The 21089-nt window shown below is 42.2% G+C and overlaps 1 protein-coding gene across 4 annotated transcripts in view; it reads left to right on the top strand.

The window, feature by feature from the left end:
- Positions 1-10003: 10003 nt before the first annotated feature.
- Positions 10004-21089, top strand: part of LAMA4 (laminin subunit alpha 4) — a 153696-nt gene continuing 142610 nt past the window's right edge. For 2 of the 4 annotated variants that reach the window (XM_071218633.1, XM_004455854.5), the window contains exons 1-2: positions 10004-10259; positions 10622-10962. In XM_071218633.1, the coding sequence (XP_071074734.1) occupies positions 10768-10962 (195 nt within the window). In that variant the 5' untranslated portion in view covers positions 10004-10259; positions 10622-10767. Of the gene's footprint in view, positions 10260-10299; positions 10963-21089 lie in introns of those variants that run through there. The other 2 variants (XM_058307300.2, XM_058307301.2) reach the window with 2 other exon arrangements.

Below are 21089 nucleotides of genomic sequence, written 5' to 3'. Positions count from 1 at the left end.
TGGAGCTGGCCCGTGCGCAGTGCTGATGCGAGCAGGCAGTGCCGTGCCACGCAGGGGTGTCCCCCGCGTAGGGGAGCCTCACGCGCAGGGAGTGCGCCCGTAAGGAGAGCCGCCCAGCGGGAAAGAAAGAGCAGCCTGCCCAGGAATGGCGCCGCCCACACTTCCCGTGCTGCTGATGACAACAGAAGCAGACAAAGAAACAAGACGCAGCAAGTGGACACAGAGAACAGACAACCGGGCGAGGGGGGAATTAAATAAATAAATAAATCTTTAAATAAATAAATAAATAAATAGGGGATATATATTATTCACTTACCAAACTGAGATTAAATATAAAGTCAATGTGGGACTTTTGAGAAAACAAATGAGGACAACAAAAGGAAGGAGGAGGAAGGGGAGAAGGAGAAGAAGAGGAAGAAGAAGAAGGGGAGAAGAAGACAAAGAAGGAAAAGGGAAAAAGAAGAGCAAGAACAAAGAATGTGAAGAAGAGAGAGAACCATTAAAGGTTACTTACAAGTAGTCAAAATAGTCAAGTAGATCCAGGATCAGTAATTAATGAACTTTTCTAAAGGATGAAGAATGGATTAATAGAAACTTTTAAAGGAATTACTGTCAGGCAATCCCTTGCTCTGGCAGAGAGGAGTCTGTGTGCTGAGTAAACTCTGGACAATGTGTTAGTTGGGAAACTCAAGTACAAAACAGAGCTTTCTTTATAGGCCCTACTCTTCCCCTCCAAAAGGAAGAAGTGACTCCATTCTAGCCAAAATTCACCCCAATTTCAAGGAAATAATGGTTTTACAAATTGAGATATCTACATTGTATCTGGATTACTGCAGGAATGGTAGAGCTCTGTTCAGTGGACATGGTAACAGCCCATGCATGTTTTCCTGGTGGTGTGACTACAGGACTAGACTATTATTGCAACAGTTTTCCAGCTGGTTCTCTGTTCCTCAGCCATTCCCTACTCCAGTGTGTTCCCACATCTCTATCTGATTAATTCTTCTTAACTCCCTTGTGGTCTTATTCCTTCCCTCCTTAATCAGAAACTATAAAGTAATCAAGCTCAGATTTATCTTTTCCAAATTATCTCCCATTACTCACCCAAATTAACTGTGTAATGCTTCAGTCTGCCAGCTAGCATTACCAGGATATGCATGTATTTTCTCACTCCTGTGCCTGTGCTGATGCTGTTCCACTTACCAGAAATGCCCTTCCTATGTCCTTCCCCCACCCCAACCATCTTTCCATACCTAATTTCTATACAACTATGGAGATACAACTAAAATCTATAATGCCTCCCCTTCCCCTTCTTAATAACTGCAAAGAGATCCCTTCCTGCTTTATTTTTTTCCCCTTCTCCCCTCCCCCCCCCCTCTGCCCCCCATTGCTCTGTGTCCATTCCCAGACAACGAATTCTTGTCTACTTCTGTGTCCGTTTGCATTCTTGTAAGGCGGTACCGGGAATCTGTGTCTCTTTTAGTTGCATCATCTTGCTGCATCAGCTCTCCTTGTGTACGGCGCCACTCCTAGGCAGGCTGCGCTTTTTTTTGCGCGGGTCGCTCTCCTTGCAGGGCGCACTCCTTGCGTGTAGGGCACCCCTATGCAGGGGACACCCCTGCATGGCAGGGCACTCCTTGCATGCAGCAGCACTGTGCATGGGCCAGCTCACCAACAGGCTAGGAGGCCCTGGGTATCGAACCCTGGACCTCCTATATGGTAGGTGGATGCTCTATCAGTTGAGCCACATCCACTTCCCTCCCTTCCTATTTTAATACCCACGAGCATTGGGTGTGTCATTATCTTGGGCCCCGATTGACTTGAATTGTAGTTACTGGGGTTCATGTGATAATTTACTAGACTATAAGAATGTTCTATAATATAATCCATAGTAATATTCACATATTAGATCCCAGTTACAATTAATGGAGGGAAGGAGAAAGAAAAAGAGAGATCAGTTGTATGGATATTAATTATTATTCTGAATTTTATAGAATTAGAGTAAAGAATTTAAGACAGCTCTTTAAAGCATCTGGAAAATGTGGATACTACATTCTGTGCATTATATATTATGGATTTATAATGTTTTTAAAATAAGCATTAAAATAAAGTAAGGAATATAGTATAAGAATTTGATCTAAGAGGAATCTCAAAAAAATTTCCAAAACTAAACTATTCATCATCTTCATTTCCCCAGCCTGCTCTTCCCATAGTCCTTTCCATTTCGGCAATAGCAAATCCATCCTTCAAGTCTGCTCAGGCCAAAAACATAGGCATCAGTCTTGACTCATTTCTTCCTCTCATTCTAAATATCCTATTCATAAACTAGGCCCATTGATTCTACATTCTAAATAAATCCAGAATCTGATGACCTCTCGATTTCACTGCTAATTTCCTGGACCAAGCCTCCATCGTCTCTCACCTGTATTATTATAATAGCCTCTAAATAGTCTACCTGCTTCCACTTTACCCCTTTCCCTATGGGCTGTTCCCCACATAGCACACAGAATAAGTTAGATCACGTCAGCCCTCTATAAAAAATCCTCCGAATGCTTCCCATCTCTTTCAGGGCAAAATCCAAATTCTTTATAGTTATTTCAAAAGTTCTTCATGATCGACCCCATATAGCCCCCTACCTTTTGACTTCATCTCCAACTACTCTTTACCTCCGTCGATTCATTCTAGCCTTTTCCTTGGTAAGACAACCACCTTCCTCATTTCTGTGACTACTTTCTGTCCTTTCTCCCTGGCCTGCTCTGCCATACAGAATGCTGCCTGGTTTGGCCCTTCCAGCCTTCTGGACTCTGCTCCAACATTGTTTGTCAGTGAGGCCATCCTGGTGGCTCTATTTAAAAGAGCTTTAACGCACCTTCCGCAGACTCTATCCCCCTTACCCTGTTTTTTGTTTGTTTGTTTTGCTCCATAACATTTACCATCTGACACACTATATATTCTTTTCTAGGTATTCATTCTCTATCTCTCTCCTACCCTTGCATCAGCTAGAATGTAAACTCCATGACAGCAGGGATTTTTTTATGATTCTTCTATGCTATATCCCTTGATCCTAAAAGTATGTCTATTGCAAAGCAGACACTCAATAAGTATTTGCTGAATGAATGGATAATTATATACTATTTAGAGTGTTTAAATATTCAGGGAATGCAGACCACCTAAAAGATATGGAGGACAATGACTTTAGAATCTTTCTTCTAAAGGTCTAAAACTGGAAGAGCAGTAACTGCTTTAATTGGTATATGAAATCCTCTGAAACTATGAAACACCATGCAAATTTGAGGCATTTTTATGATTATTATGTCTTCTCTACTTCTAAATGTATTTTTCTAAAACCAGTTGATTTCCTAAAGTGAGCATGCCCATAGGGTATTGCAAAGAATGGAGCACTAGATATATTTTTTAGGAGGTACCAGAGATTGAACCCAGGACCTCGTACATGGGAAGCAGGTGCTCAACCACTGAGCTATATGTGCTACCAATAAGAGTTGTTTTTTGGTTTGTTTGTTTTTAGGAGGTACCAGGGATCAAACCCAGGACCTCATACATGAGAAGCAGGCACTCAACCACTGAGCTACATCTGCTCCCCTAGGCGATAGAGATTTTGAGCTAAAGAAACCTTGCAGATTAGTTATTGCACCATCTCCTGCTTATATAGCAATCCTCCTTTTAGTAGACAGTCCCTTTGTGGTGCTGGGCTGGGAAAGGTATGGGGACACAAATAGCCATATTCTCTAGTTTCCTCTTTTAAACACTATCTAATTCTGTTTATAATTGTATCATTTCATGATCCAGTTCCAGGAACTCCTAATTTGTATTAATTTCATCATGAGCCAGCTGTTGACACCTGCTCTCCATGGATTACTTTACCATTGGGCATCAATCACTTCCTTTTAGCCCTGATGCAGTAATCATCCTACTAGACCAAAGGGGTGGCCACAACAGAGACAAGTCAATAATCCTTGTTAGGACTCTTTGCTCTCAGGTGTTTAGTCCACCCCAAACCATGTGGATCAGGATGTTCTATTTGCTGTCATCATTCACGAATGCTCTCTGAGCCCCCCATTCACGGGTACAGCTCCTCCCTGTGGGACTCATGAGACTGTGTGAGAAGACAGGGCTTCCCAGCCTTCAACTGGCCTCTCAGGGCTGCCCTCCTCACCAGTCCCTATATGCACCAGCGGGGTCTTCCCAAAATACAAAGGCAAATGACACAGTTCACAGAAATATTTTGGAGTTACAGTGACATAGAGAAGTTTAAAAATAATATGTGCAGCTTGATTTCATTTTTGAACCAAGAAAAAAATGGAATATATATGTTAATATAGTAGTAACAAAATCTAAAGATATTTATACAAAGATGTTTTCAGTGTTGTAAGTCATCGCCCCAGAGGGATAAGATTCCCGGTGACTGTTATTTGCTCCTTTTTTGACTATCTGTACTATCTAATTTTACTTTAGCTATTTGTATTAGTCAGCCAAAGGGGTGCTGATACAAAGTACCAGAAATCTGTTGGGGTATTTCTTTGGGGTAGAAGCTTACAGTCACAAAGCCATAAAAGTATAATTTACTTCCCTCAGCTAAGTCTGTTGCCACATGTTGGAGCAAGATGGCTGCAGGTCTCTACAGGAAGAGTTCAGCCTTCCTCTTCCTCCTAAGGCTCTGTGGTCCCAGTTTCTTCCTTTCTCAGTATAAGTCCAATCTTATCTCTCTACCAAGGGTTTATTTCCTTTGGTGCTCAGCTGCTCTGGTCTCTTTACAAGGTCAGCTGTAGAATATCAGGTACATTCTCTTCCCGGGATCTCTGTAGTGTCTAACAGAACCTTCTGTCTTTCCTCAAGAATCTGTTTCTCTGTGTATTTACTTCCTGGTGCTCCAGCATCAAAACTCAAACTCTGTCCTTTGCCCTGTCACTTTCTCTGTGAGTCCCACCCACCAAGAGGGCAGGGACTTGACATCCTACTGATGTGGCCAAATCAAAACCTTAATCATAATTTAATCAAGTAAAGTGAAACCTCCGAATCTAATACAATCTAATACACCCAGAAGAACAGACCAGTTTACAATCACAATCCAATATCTATTTTTGGAATTCATAAACAATGCCAAACTGCTATCCTACTATATCCTGTACATTTTTTTTTTTAATTCTTTAAATGCAAATATGATCATGTCATTCCTAGGCTTAAATTTTTTCACTTAAAAATATATATCCTCCATGGCTTTCTCAACCTCCTGTGGCATCACAGTCTCTGATGGGTTTGTCCCTTTGCAAATGCAGGTCCCTTTCCTGGAGCACCCTTCCTGCACCACCACCACCCCTTCCCTCATCACTACTTCAGACTCAGCCCAGCCTTCCCTGACTTCCCCCAGCCCATGTCTGGGTAAAGGGCTGGTGCTGTATATTTTATTAGCACCCTGTCTGGACTTCCCCTTTTAACTCCTGTTTATCACTTTGCATTCCTTCTAGGTCTCCCTATAGTCTGTCTCCCTACCTGACACTTAACTCTTTAAGAGTTAGGACCATGTTTCCTCATTCTATCCTCAGCATTTAACTGACATACTGAGGTGTTCAGAAAACACTAATTAAATAAATGAGTAAATGAACGAATGAATGAATGAGAAAGAACACAGAAAGCACATGTCATAAACCAGAGGAGGCTGTGACAACTTCTGTCACAGTCAGAAAAGGCAGCGTATGTAGCATATTCTATCTACACCCTGAACTAAAGCTCAAAAAAACTAACCAGAGAAAGAACAACTTCCTAAAAGGCCTCCAGGCCTCCACCTCCTAGCCCTCCTGCTGCTGTTCCTCCTCACAGAGCCTGAACTTGCACCAGAGTCATTTCTAAACAGGAAGCTCAGTCTAAGAGGAGAGAAGCATGGGCAGAAAGAGACACCAGTTGTACTGGGTTGACTAAGTCCCCTCAAAGTTCATGTCCACCTGGAACTTCAGAATGTCACCTTATTTGGGAGTGAAGTCTTTGCAGAAGTACTTAGTTAAGATGAGGTCATCCTGGACTAGGGCTGGGCCCTAAATCCAGGATGACTTTTGTCTTTATAAGAAGAGAGAATTCTGGACAGAGAGACACTGACAGGGAGAACGTGATGTGATGACAGAGGCAGAGACTGGATCAATATGTCTACAAGCCATGGGCTACCAGAAGCTGGAAAAGGCAGGGAAGGATAGTTCCTTGGAGTCTTCAGAAAAGGCAGGGCCCCACGGACACCTTGATTTCAGACTTCTGGCCTCCAGAACTGTGAGGCAATACGTGGCTATTGTTTTAAGCCCCCCAGCCTGTGGTCATTTGTTACGCGGCCCTCAGAAACTAAGATGCCATCTTATGCTCCTGCCACTTAATAATCAGTTAGAACCCTCATAGCAAGGGCTGGTGGGTGCTGGCTTCTCTAAGTCTCATCGTAAAATTGTTGTCACTGGTACACAGTCCCCACAACAGTCCTCTGTCTGGTTGTGTCAAGATTAGCACATAAGAATCCAAAATAGCCGCTGATGTGACTTTCTATTTAGGGAAGCGCACGTGGGATGCATTAGCACCGCCCGCACTCAATCCTTGAGGACAGGCCCAACAGCCAAGTGCTGAAGGGAGTGGGCAGCCAGGATGTGCATCTGCTGATAACCGCACCAGGGTACTCCAAAGGGAATTCAAGAACTTTCTTTTGATAAAACCTCCAAGAGGTCAGATCTGCTACTCCCAAAACTAAAAATAGCTTGCTGTAGTTACCGAAGCATTGCTCTGGGCTTCAGAAGGCCTCCATCTGCACAAACTGGCTTAGAGGCCTTGGATAAACCAGGTACCTTCTGGCCTCTCTGAACTTCAGGGCTCTTGTTTGCAATGGAGTGGTGACCGCAGCACTCCTTTAATCTGCAGGGTAGGGGAAGTCCCAAACGGGATCATGGACATGGATCCACTTGGTGAACACCCAGCCCCAATACCACCAAAGAGAGAGAGGAAGGGTCGTGAGAGGAAAACGGCCACCTGGAGTGACTCTCCAGTTGTTCTTTCAGCAGGAACAAAATTTCCCCACTCCCAGGCCTTCTGGGGTCAAGGGTAGCCCTTGGGTGAAGATTTCCTTTTCTCTTGCTTAAACCAGTCAGCCACACTCTCTCCTTGCCTGCCCTATTACCCTACAATGCCTGACTGCCTCATGTGCAGCTAGTACAGGGAGGGCCCAGGTAGAGGTCAAAAGTGTAAATGGCTGTTCTCAGCAAATGAGAGGTTACCCTAGCCACAGGATAAACATGGTTGTTTTTCCTCTTTGAAAATAGTTGCTCTGTTCTTCTTTAAGACTTTAAAATATAGTGTAGTTAAATAATCCTTACTGAGCACTAGTCACTATGTGACAGGCTATGTCAATGCTTTCTTTATATTATCACTCTTCATAATAATGGGCATCACTACTCCCATTTTACAGAGGAGAAAACTGACATTCAGAGAGACCAGTGAATGTCCAAGTCAAGCTCCCAGCAGTACTGAATAACAGACCTGAGATTCAAATCCTTACTATTTCATACAAAAACCCATGCTCCTGTGTTTAATGGTCTCAAAAATAATAATAGTGCTTGCAGAGAAAAGATGAGGAGGAAGAGGTAGGGTTGTATATTTAATAAAAAAATAAAAGGCCATAAGTCTTGGATTTAGATGTGATGTGGCTCACTTACCTCCTCCTGCTCAGGCCTTCTTGCAGAACCAGAATGCTGCCTGGTGGGCAGGGATAAGAAGCTGCAGATGAAACGAAAAATGTGTGATTTGGGGAGCAGATGTGACTCAAGCAGTTGAGTGCCCTCCTCCCACATGGGAGGTCCCAGGTTCAGTTCCCAGTGCCTCCTAAAGAAAAAACAGACAACGAGCAGACAACAAGCAAACAAATGAGAAGGAAAAAAATGAGCAAAACAAAAAAACAACAAAACAAGGAAACATATGAGGCAGGGCAGTGTGTGATTAATCAACAAAGAATAGGATAGGATTAAATCCCTCAGAACACAAATGTGAACAGTTTTTGCATACTGAGGTCTATATCTGAAATCAAAATTTGATATGTATTTTAATCATTATTATTTCAAGCTCTTTCAAAAGGAGACTGGGGTAGGAAAATCAAGCATTATTTTTTTTCTCTCTTCAAAATTTGGCTCTCCTTTCCCCTAATATAAGTCTCTTGAAGAACCAACTGAACCATGATTTTCACTTAATTTAGTGGCTTAACCAGTTCATGCAGAGGAAGATGATTATAACTTAGCTTACTGCTTCCTTGCAATACAACTTTCATATCTTAAAAATGAAAGCATTACAAATATTTGGGGATCTATGGCAATTCTCTTTGCTTCTTCTGGCTTTTGGCACTTTTGCATCACACCACACAAAAATCGAGGACCTTCACATCACACTTATCTGGGCTCTAGTGGTACTTTACCACTTCCTAATTGTCTTAAGTTTCCTGCCTTCACAACAGGAATTTATCGGCTCAGGGTTTCAGAGTCTAGAAGGTTTGTTTCCTCCCAAGGTTGGTAGCTACTGGCTGGCCAGCAATCTTTGGAGTTCCTGGCTTCTCCATCACTTGGCAATGTTCGTGGCAGAATCTTCTCCTTTCTCTTCTGGGTTTCACTGATTTCTAGCTTCTGGCTGCTCCTAATGGCTGTGACTTCTCCTTCTGTGTTTGATTTCCTCTCCTTCAGTCTTACTAGACTAAGTCGACGCTCATTCAATTTGGGCACTCCTTAACTAATAATATCTTCAAAGGTCCTGTTTGCAAATGCGTTCACGACTACTGGACCAGGGGTTGGTTCTGAACATGCCTTTTGTGAGGAACATGACTGAATCCCCAATGCTAATTGCAGGACCTAAAACAAGTCCCATGCTCAGGAAAATCCCTGAGACGTCGATTTTCCCATCTGCCAAATGTGCATGACAATACTTACTTTATGGGATTCTCATGAAGAAGAAACTAAATTAGATAATTCATGCAAATTTTCTGATGAGACGCTCAAAAAATAGCAGTGCTTGGCTCTACTTTATTTTGTGAGTATAGATAGATGTAGCAGATAGCTTTGGAATCAGTGAGGTGTGGATTCAAATCTCAGCTCAGCTTTCCACAGGCTGTGTGACCTTGGGAAAATATCCTAGTCTTTCTGAACTGCCTTTTTTTTTTCCATGATGGGAACGAGTGTTGTTGGGGGGGGGAGAGGGGGGGTGGGGGGTGGGGTTGAATGGGACCTCACATATATATTTTTAATGTAATATTATTACAAAGTCAATAAAAAATAAAAAAATTAAAAAAATAAAAATAAAAAAATAAAAGGAAATAATAGTCCTATTTTGCAGGATTGCTGCCAAATAACATATGCAAAGTATCTAGCACATTATCAGTGCGATTTATTATCCTTAGTTAAATAACATTTGTTCTCTAAAATAAAGCTAATGATTATGGTTTTTTTCATGATTTTATGATTTCTAACACCTGGAAACTTGTCTGAGTGTAATTGTATGGTTGTCTGATCCAATCATTTTTAAGCCACATTTGCATCTTATGGGAATGTCCATTATAAGGTTTAAAATCAATGTAAAAAACAGTGGTACCTATCCGCTGCAGTGGCTACTGGCCCATTAGTGGGGGTACCCCTGACATAAATGTAGCCCAGCTTCCCCCAGAAGTCCTGGAAAAGTTTTGTGACTGAGACAGACGCAGCGGGCATGAGATTACAGGACAAGAGGAAGAGGTTGGGGCTGTGGGTAGTATATTTGACAGGCTTATACACTGCAAGCCTTGTTCCTGGACCCTTACAAAGCACTTCTTTAGGATGAAAACAAGATGTTCTTTGTAAATAAAAGTTCATGCATTTGAGTAATGAAGTCATTTTCCAGTGTGACAGTGAAAGATATTCTTCTCCAAGCCTGCTGGGTGAAGAATGTGGGGAGGAAGAGGGGTGGCCAGTAAGTTTCGAGAGAAAATATTAATTAGCACAGGATGCAGCTGTCATTTCTAAAAAATAAGAAACCTTGCTCAAGAAAGTGGATGCCTTGCCCCTCTGCCATTTGAGACCATCCACCTCTGGCTCCTACCCTTGGCATCCCTTGTCCACCCACTTTCCTGCAAATTAGAGAGGGCCACATACAAGATCTATATAAATATAGATAAGACATCCGGCACCTTGACTAATTAAATAAGTGATGTGAGGAAGCAATCCCAAAAGCGGGAGAGTCATCGGGGGCCCTTGGAAGCGCTCCAAACAGAGGTGAAGGGGGGCAGAAAGGACCTCAGCCTCTGAAAGGCTTACTTGGAGTGGGCGGGTCTGGAAGGGGAAGGTAGAAGCGAGTAGTGAGAATGAGCGTGGGCAGAAAGCCAGCAGCGGCGCAGTCCTCCACCCAGGCCCGGGGCGAGAGGGTGGCTGGGCACTCGCGGACGCTCCGGGATCCCAGCTGCCTTTTGACCCTGCTTTAAGCGCCGTCCATCTGTAGGTGTTCCAGCCTGAGCCTCTGGGAAGAAGAACCAAAGACAGAGAGAAAGAAAGCGAGAGGCAGAGAGGGACAAGGAGAGAGATAGAAAGAAAGGGGGAGAGTCGCTTACTTCTCTCGTTCTCTCTCTTTTTTAAATAAGGAGTTGGTTGGACAGCCTTGATTTCGCACATCTGGGAACTACAGACAAAGTAAAAGAAGCGAGGCTGCGCTGCACCTCGGAGTGGGCATCGAAGACCCGCGGTTCCCGAGCGCCTGGAGGGGCCCGGGGTGGATGCGCGCGGAGAGATGACTCCGAGCTCAGCCTGGCGCTTGGTCTGGCCGCTGTGGCTCCTCTGGGGCGCCGTGGGCTCCAGCGCGGCGTCGAGAGAGGACAACGCTTTTCCTTTTGACATTGAAGGGAGCTCAGCGGTCGGCGGGCAAGACCTGCCCGAGAGGAGCGAGCCCCGCGCCGCCCCGGGATGGCTGCCGCCTGCTGCCGAGGTACCGTGTCCCCGCCGCCGCCGCCCCGCCGGGGCACCTGCGCCCCGCGGGCTGCGCCGCGCTGGCCACTCTCTCTCTCTCCTCCCCTCCTCCCCACCCACCTCCCTTAAGAGTTTCACCCGAGATGGGTCAGTTTAGAAACTTGAACTAAAAGCTTTACTTTGTAAGCTGGATTTGGATGCTGTGGCTTGAGAGTTGAGGCTTGGGAGCATGTCACTGTTCAAACTGGAAAAAGCGCGTGTGTCCTGCGTGCTTTGAGTCATTCGCTAGACTCTCACCTGGGAGTGAGTGGCGCATCTGTGACCTTCTACCACGCCCTGGACCAAGTATGCCTGTCCCTCTAAATAGAATAACTGTGGGTGTCCTGTCACTGGCTTCCAGTACCTTTGTGGTTGGGATAGTGGGAACAAACTGGGACCCATTCTTTTGTCACAAAAACAGAAGGTCCTCTATAACGGGAGGATAAGGGGGTGAGAGGTGACTGGTCACGAAAGAAGCAATTAGGAAACAGCAGAGCAGGTACCTTAATTAGAAAGCAAACCATTATACTCCAAAAATGAGAAGTCCCTATTAAAACCGAATGCCATCCTCAAAGTAAAAATGTTTGGGACATGCAATCGATATGTTATTTCAAAGAGCTGCTGTTTGAACACCTTCTGTGCTGAAAACAAAAACATAACCAAAGTGTAGAAATTTTTAGAAGCAGGATGGATCCAGAGTAAATGTCAGCCTCTTAAGTCGAGACAGACAATAGCATGTCCAGTGGGTGGGAGATGATAAGTCAGAGGAAAATGAAGTCACCTAAGTTCATGGGAAAGGAAAGAGACGTTGAGCTAACAAAACACACACACACCGTATAGCTATGGTTACAGCAGCCATACAACCAAAACGGGTATGCGATTGACACTATTTCTAATGGCACTGAAGTCTGGATTGTTGCTACTGTTAGTATAACTGGAGTTTTTAATTATTACTGATAAAAATAAGGTGCAGAAAGGTCCTTTTCTAGGCGTGAACCCTTGCCATACCCCCCCCCCCCCCAAAAATGGGGTAGGGTCAGAGGACACCAACCTCTCACTGTGGGGCAAAATATAACTTCCATGAAAAAAAAAAAGGTAGGGGTGGAGGTCACAGCTTCTGGCCACCTTTATACCCAGAAACTGGGGAGAAGCCAGACCAGGAGTGACGCCACATAGCACACAGGGCTTTGCTCTGGACAGGAGTGGAATGGCCCTCTCCCTACACCCCTCAGGACGCATATCTCCACCTGTTGCTTTGAGTATGGAAAGTCTCTGAAAGAAACACTTAAGAGTAGGGTTGCCCAATGAAATATAGGACACCTAAATCAATTTGAATTTCAGATAAACAACTAATACGTTTTTAGTGTATGTGTTAATATATATATATTCCAAATATTGCATGTGGTATATTTATACTAAAAATTGCTCATTGTTTATCTGAAATTCAAATATATCTGGGCATTCTGTATTTTTATCTGCTAAACCTGGCAAACTTATTTTAAGAGACTCTCATCCCACAAAAATTATGAAAATATTTACTTGATCATCAGGAAACCTTAAATTTAAGGGTGAAGCCCTGATCAAATTCTCAAATACTGTTATTATGTCCGGTGGAATAATAGGAAGACGGAGTATTTCGGGTTACAGGCTGTGCAGTCTGATCATTCCAAATTCAAATTTCTATTTAGCAGCTTCTTGACCTTGGAAAGTTACAGGTACCCAAATTGCAAATAAGGAAACTAAGGCTTAGGGAAGTTGCTGGTGTCTACTTTGTATCTCATAAAATTATTGTCATGAAGTTAGAGAGAATAAATAGAGGTCTTAGCATACTGCCTGACATAGCATAAATGCTTTATGCATACTAAGTGTTATTATTATACTAAAATAGGTAGATGACTGCATTAAAAGAAACCCTTATTTAGGGATATTTCTCAGAACTTTATTTTTATGGGGCTGTTTTACTTAATATTGCTATGTTTTTGTTTGTTTTTATAACCTTCCAACCAGAAAGCATGTCCTATATTTAGTTAAATTTGTAATACTGTCAGAGTCTAAATGGTTCAGAATGCCAAATGGGGCCTGTAGTTTAGGGAACAGAAAGAGCTATTAGTCATTCCAGGAGGGTCAAAGTAGATGGTGTAGAAAGGTTGGGATGAGGGTAATTATGTTCCCACTGCATAGTTCACATAATGCCTCCAGTGAGTCTGCGGTCCCATAGTGATCCCAACCCTCACTATTGGCTTTCCCAGACTCTTTATAGCCAGTAAGCAGCCCTTAAACCAAATTCATCCTGGAGACTTAATAACAGGGTCCAACCCCTCTACTAAATTGGTTCAAGAAACTGTATTTACATATGAACTGAACTCAGACACATACAATACATTATTCGGGAGAGATTAGAGATGTGGATGGGAGGAAATTCTAAAACCATATTCACTTTATTTGATTTGGCTTTATATGAATGGTTAGTCCTCAGTTCTCCTAGGGTTTTATTACCATGAACACTTCAAAGGGAAGGAAGAAAAATACTAAGGCAGGCCTGGAGCAGTGGGAGGCTCTTGGCTGAAGGTTTCCTGAGGGTCTCCCCAGCTCCTCAATAGCAGAACCTGTGACTTCCCCACCCCTTGGCCTAGGAGAGACTCTGACACACAGAGGTGCTCAGTGTGAGTTTGAGGGACAGATCGACAAAATATGCACAGGACAGAAGGCTGGAACACTGTGACTGACAGAAGCAAGGGCCCTCCTGTCTTCTAAAATGAGCCCAAGTTTCCCCCAGGATGCAAACTTTGTGGGTAATTCTGTGCTAATTGTGGGAAGCATTTCCTATCCTTGCTCTTTTGATAAGCATTTGATGGAGTCCATCACTGCTGGGTTTAGGTCAGAGCAGTGATTCTCAGTAGGCAGGGGTGGGCAAAGAAATGACTAGCTAGTTCAAAAAGCATATTTAATATCCTAATATTTCAGACTTAAGGAAAGAAAATCTGTTTCATCATGTACATTACAGAAAGTAAAGCTAGGCAAAAATATGCAAAAGAACTGGAGGGGGTGATGGCGTGGAGATGGGAACAACCCCCCTCCCCCTAAGGAAAGGGCATGTGCTTGGAAGAGTGAGATTCTTGCCTATCAAAAAGAAGCTGAAGTTAAGCAAGGTCAAGAATCACTAGCTTATACAAAATTGTGCAGGACAGGGTGTAAACTGTAATGCAAACTGTAGTCCATGGTTAGTAGCAATGCTTCAATATGTGTTCATCAATTGTAACAAATATACCACACTAAGGAGGGATGCTGCTGATGTGGGAAAGTGTGGGAGAGGAGGGAGTGGGGCATATGGGAATCCCTTACAATTTTAATGTAACATTTATGTAATCTAAAGCTTCTTTTAAAAAAATTAAAAAAAAAAAAAAAGAAACACTAGGTTAGAGGTTGACACTGGGTGGCTGGGGAAAAAAGCCACAGGAGAGTCTGGAGAGGAGGCAAGGAGCAAAGTAGAAGGGGGTGCAAGGAGAAGAAGGTGTTGTTGTGGGCTTCTGTAGATAATTGAGAAATAAGGGAAATAATTGATAAAATTGATCAAAGAGAAATTTAGCGCCTAATAACTTTACTGAGGTTTGCCGTTGCTACCCTTTCTGACTGTCATTAACAACCCTGCAAGAAAATCAGTGTCTCAGGAGCTACATGTGGAAAATGGACTGCACACTGGACAAATTTCCTTTCTCAAACAGCCCCGGAAACTTTTGGAGTTTTTCTCTAGGCTCTTTCCATTGTCAGTATGTGACCCCACCCCCAACACATAATTAGACTCCTGCCTTTGAAGGATTGCAGAATGTTTATATTCTTTATGGAACATTTATGTAATCTAAAGTATTTTTTAAATATAAAAAAGTATTAATAAAAAAATAGATCTCTTTCGCTATATGCTTTCCTTTTTCCTATCTTGGTCCCTTACTTTGATAAAGGCCCCATAGGACCACACTAAGACCCCCAGCCACTGGTCTGGGCCATGGTTCTCTGCTGCTGCTCAAAACAAGGCAATTATAAGGCCAGTGGAAGCCCCTACTTGCCATCACCATTTCATTCATTTGCTCATTTACCCAATTTTGGAGCCTTAACATATACAGAGGAATAAAGTAAGCACTAGGATAGAAAGAAGGTAGAGTCACAACCCTATTCTCAAGGAATAAGCAATCTAACAGAAAAATATATGTATGACTAGCTGCTATATAAAGCAGAATGAATTAAAATCTTGTAAGAGTGGCTACTAGCAAATTGCTATAGGGGTAATTTTTAAAAAGTGATGACTCTTGAGCTAAACCAGTAGAGTCCAATCACCTACTAACCAAAATGCCATAGAAGGTCCTTTAAAGGAAACATTCTTTTAGGACTGGAATATGGTAGTGGTTGTAGTAATAACAACATGACTTTTAGCCCCACTCACTGGTTACTTACCAAGTGCCAGGCTCTAGTCTGAGCACTTCCTATGAGCGCTTTTCTTTAGCCCTCACAACCACCCAATGGGATGAGTAGAGTTATTAGCTCATTTTCACAAACATGGAAACTGAGGTACAGAAAGTTTAACCAGGCTCCCTAGCTGGTAAGTGGCAAAGCTGTGAAGTATTTTTTTGTTTTTTGTTTGTTTGTTTAAGAAAACAGTTGCACTGTGCAGGAATATCTAGGAACACGTGGTTAGGTAGATAGAAGTATCTGTAGGTATAATTTTGGCTTTGGGAATTTCTTAAAATGAAGAAATAGATAATGCAATTGAAAGCATTTTTTTTTTCAGCATTTGTTGGATGAACAATGTAAGCTGCATTAAATCTTAGAGTTACAAAAGAATTGAGGTATAATTTCCCTTCTGCCTCCAGTCTAAATATTATTTTTTAAACTACTACTTTTTAAAGTTTTAAAAATTACTCAAGTAATAAGGGGGAATAAAACCAACATACTAAAATTTGTTGACCTCTACTATGTCCCATGAACCCTACATGTATTATCTTATTCAAGGATTAAACCCATTTTACAGATGAACAAATTGATGTTTTGGAGATGGTAAGTACCTTGACCAAGGTTTCCAAATTCCACTCTCTTTTACCGGTAGATCACTGGTTCTCCCTGACAGATACCTTTTTTTTTTTTTTTCCAACGATTTAGTTTTCTTATATCTTCTATTTTCCTTTTATGACATATTTTATTGTTTCCTCCACATGGCTACAGTCTAAACTAGAAGTTCCTGATTCAGATTAATAGATATAGAACTCAAAACAGCACCATCTACAAGAAAAAATGTTCTATCTTGTAGAATTTATTGCAAAATTGCTTGAAATTTTAAAAAATTTATTGCAAAATTGCTTGAAAATTTAAAAATTTTCCCTACAATTCCAGAGTTCTCTGATTTAATCAGAAGGAGTTTTAAAACTCAGTTCCTTATAGGAACCAGACAGAAAACAACTGAGTGAAGGAAGCTCAGCGAAAGGAACCTATTTCATCTGGGGCGGGGCCTCAAGTAACTGGACAAGAAGGTTTGCCTCTTCCAGAGGAGTGGCCGCCTCTCAGGGCTGCCAGATTTTCTTTTTTTTTTTTTTTCCTAGAGAAGACAGAATCTGGATTCTTCAGTGAAATTGCTGACTCAATTTTCCCAATGCCCTGTGGGCTAAACACATCTGAGGGCCAGATTCAGCCCGAGGCTGTTTATTTGCAGTCTTTGCTTTAGAGTATTTAAAACTCACCTTTCATCAAAGGCAGAATGGGGCTGAACAGCCAAACAGATGTGCTGTGAATCCAGCACCACCACTCTCTCATGGTAAACTTTGGGCAAATTAGTTCATCTTTTAGGGGCTCAGTTCATTTGTTTGCAAAATGGATAAAAAACACATTTGCCTTGCAAGACTGTTGTGAAATTTAAGTGAAATAATAGATATAATCTGCCAGCACAAAGCAAACCTTCAGTTTTTTCTTTCTTCTGTCCCTTTTCTCCCCCTTTCTTTCATTATCTGTTTCTATCTATCTGCAAGTAAAGATTTGTAGTATCAATCCATTTTGTTATCTAAATCTTTACTTATTCTATAAATTTGACTATTTTCAATTTTTACTTACAAATTTGCTAGTTATCTAACATGGAAGAAGGAGACTGTAGTTTAGCTTTTATAATTATTGCCTCCCTAATGGTTCACTTAAATATCCCTTTCCCCAGCAATTGGATGATCTGAGAAGTAAAGAGAAATGCAGGGGTGTTTCTAAATCCCAAGAAAAGTGAAATGAAAAACCCTACACCTTTGCTGTAAGGACTATAACTTTCCTGCACAATTAAGTTCCCAAATTCTATTGTCACAGTTTCTTAAAGTAAATAATGCCAAAAACACTCTCCTTAAGGGTTTTTCCTTGCACAAAGTAATAATAAATATAATGATCCAGACATAATTTTGATCCATTTGATTGTTAGAAGCCATTCAAATCAGATTGCCAGGACTTGTTTGAGTTCCAAAAAGTTAGCATTTCCAAATAATTATTTATCAAAATAAGTAAATCTGCTAGTTCATTGAGATATAGGGACCACATAGAAAAATATTTAAGTATCAACTACATTTGCAAAAAAGCAGCATTCTTTTTTCAACTGTTTTTCATTTTTGCTCCTGGTGTGGTAAAGTTAAACTCTGGGAAATGGTTTACTAAAGGGAAGTTTAACCACAGATGTTTATAATTCCAACTTAAGTTTCCCATCAAAGTCATAATGAAATTCAGCTGCCAGCAGTTTTCAGCTCTGACTCTGAGTCTTTTTATCTTGAGAAACTTGGGGGAAACAGCATTCTGAGACTAAATGGTAGTGGGAAATTTTCCATATTCAAGCCCAAATCCTCGGCATAAAAAAAAATACATAATGAAACAAATTCTATTAAAATAAAAGGGAGAAAGGACACAGATGTACTTTGAGTAATACGCAAAATGTCTCTCTTTTCACTCCCAGCATTTTCTTAGTTTGTGTGTGGTGTTTTGGGGGAAGCACACAAACATTGTGTGTTTACCTAAATGGAGTGAAATATCTACATTTATGACTTCATGAGAACTGGTGAGTTGGAGAAATCCCCTAAGATCAACAGCTGCATTAGCACAAGTCTCTTGGAGATGAAACCAATAATCCCTGCTGTGTATTATAACTAAAAGGGTCCTTGAGCACAGCACGGATCCTGTGTATTAATATTTATTTTGAAATTATGTCTTCCATTAGCCAGAATGTCATGATTGCTTAAAAGGAAATCATGAACGCCAGAGATCACGAGTCTCTGCACTGAAACTTGCCTAAGACGTAACTGCTGCCGAGAATACTGTTGTGTACAAAGTGAATTGTGAAAAGGCAGCGCTGAACTAAGCAGCTCTATAAGGCCAAATGTTGACCCAAAAGAATGTGATGGGCAATATAGACATCAGCAGCAGGCAGGAGAAATATCTAGGAAGCCTCATATTGTGGGGTGCTGGTGGTCTGTATAAGAGTCGAGAGTCCCAGCACAGAGACAGACCATAAATTCAGGGTCTTTGGCTTAAAACCCTGCCAAGCCTCTTCTTCCACAGTGGCTATTCTGCTGTAACTTTCAAGCTTCACAACCACAGTGTGTGTTTCCATGATGAACAATGACATGGTTTGATAAGCTAAGGGTGCCCTGTTCCTTACCTCTCTTCCCGCCAGTCTGTGTGAGTCCTGGGCACAGTGGGGTGGTCCTGTCATCTATGATTCTGTCAATTCCCGGGGCACAGGTGAGGTGCTAAATGCCTGTTGTTTGGGGAATGAACAGCCTGAATGTCTGGAGATAGGCCAGTGTTTCATTGTGCTGCATGGTTAGTAGCCTCATTCTATATTGTCCGCCTGAAACTGTTGTCTGAGATGATGAATGCCGAAAGACATCCTGAAATTCCATTTATAAGGGACAAGCCTTGAAGCCTCTACTCTAGCCCAGAATTCAGCATGGAGACATGTAGGCCCAGAGAGTAGTTATTATTGGATACATAACTCCAGTATACCTTGCAGTCTGAATTATAAAATCAAAGAAGTCAAAGAATGTTAGAGCTGGAAAGCAAGTTTAGAGATTCAGCCCTCTCATTTTGCAGTGAGCACAGTGAGTCTCAGGAGGGTGGTTTGGAGTGTTTCATCCAAGGACACACAGCTCAGCAACAACAGCACCGGGAGCTGTCTTCTTAATTCTAGTCTTTGTTTTTTCAAATTAAGTGAACGGACTGGATCATCCTTAGTGTTAGAACTAGAGAGCATTACATGTACCTAGTTATACAACTGTAAGAGGAAAATTGCTTACTTCCAATATACTGTTTATTCACTTTACCCTCGTTGTTTCTGTTCATGCTTAAGTCAAATTATCAGTTGGAGATTCTCACAGAACTGAGTGGAGTGGAATGAGCAATGGACTGTGAGTCAGGAGCTAACTATTCAGGTTCTTGGCCTCACCACTAAATAGTTAGAGATCTTTCTAGTTAGAGAAACCTGGGCAAGTCCCTTCACTTCTCCGGTTGAGGGGAAAAAACAGGGACTAGATGATTTCCAAGGTTACTTCTGGCAATAAAATTCTATAATTGTTTAATAAGTAAATTAAAATATATGCAACGTAAAGGGAATCTGCTTGAGGAACAAAACCACACATAGCTGTTGTCCCAGTTAGAACCCAAGATTTAAGAGTCCAGAGCCAGAGGGGGACATAGGGTACTGGCTTAGTGTTGGGGTGGGGAGAGGGTGATTGCAACGTGGGAGACTTCAGTGGAGTACCTTCCCCTGCTTACTGGGGAACAGAATAAGCTCAGTGGCTGAGCGCCTGCTTCCCATGTATGAGGTTCAATCCCCAGTACCTCCTTAAAAAAATCTCTACCACCTAGTGCTGCATTCTTTGCACTGCCCTCTGGGCATGTTCACTTCAGGAGATCCACCAGGGAGGCTTCACAGATGGCATTATCTGCAGACACCTAAGTGTGTCACAGTGTGTCCCAGGTGATCAAGGAATGTCAGTGGTCTCCCATACAGAATGCTGCCACCCACCCTCTCCAGGCCCTGCGGGATGACCCCAAACACAAAACTCCGCTACTGAGAAGCAGGAAGCTACCACAATGTAAGATGTCAAGGACATGAGGAACTACTGAGGAAGACAGGTCAATGCACGACAGCAAAGTACCAACCAGTAGAGGGTTCAGAGAGGAGAGTATATTTTCACTTAGTGCAAAAGGAAGGGAGAGCCAGTGACTGGTTATTAATTCACTACAAACATCAACTGAAATCACTGCATTGTATTATACACAGTATGGCCATCAACTGAGTCTTAATGAGAGTGCAAAGAGGAAGGCTAATTTGAAAACTTGCTCTAGATTGGGCAAAATGCAACTTTCTGAAGCAAAACTTTTCAAGAAACTTTCTGAGAGTCAGAGTTCTCAGTATGTAGGAGGAGGCTCTAATTGTTGCCAATTATGGGGAAGAGGAGATTAAAACCCGCTCCTCTAAGGAGAGCAACATCACCAGTACCTGAGCACAGGTCAGAAATGTAGAATCTCAGGCCCCGTTCCAGAATGAGAGTCTGCATTTTTTAACGAGATCCCCAGGTGGTTCAAATGCATATTAAGATATGAGATAGGCTAGACTCTAACATACAACCGGGCTTGAATTTTAGGGGAAATCAGAAAATAAGCTTTTTTGATATAGTTATAGGAGGCCAAAAGAAAAAAAAAGTCAAGCCTGCCAGCTCCCTAAAGGGAACTGTACGTGTGGGTGGGTCTCCTGAAAGGGCTCATAGGCTCACCCAGTACTAGACCCCTGCCCCAGGGAGGGGTACTTTAGAATTAAAAAGTAAGCTTAAAGCAAACTGCTGCTTCGGAGAATCTGGAATTGCTGAGAAGGTAATATCAGTTCCTGAAACCATGGCCAACACATAGTGTGTTGTCAGGAAAGGATTCTTGAGAAAATATATGAAATATGGAAGGTTTCCCACTTCCTCCTCACCCTTCTAGCATTGCCAGGTCTCCATACCAAAACAGGACCCCTGGAGCCTCTGTGTCCTTGAGGGAAAGGGAGAGAAGGCAGGGGAAGAATTTATTTGTGGAATCTGCTTGAAAACAGGGTGTTGCCTA

This window comes from Dasypus novemcinctus, chromosome 11, assembly GCF_030445035.2.
Source record: "Dasypus novemcinctus isolate mDasNov1 chromosome 11, mDasNov1.1.hap2, whole genome shotgun sequence".
NCBI lineage: Eukaryota > Metazoa > Chordata > Mammalia > Cingulata > Dasypodidae > Dasypus > Dasypus novemcinctus.
This window is presented reverse-complemented; position numbering and strand designations above follow the sequence as displayed.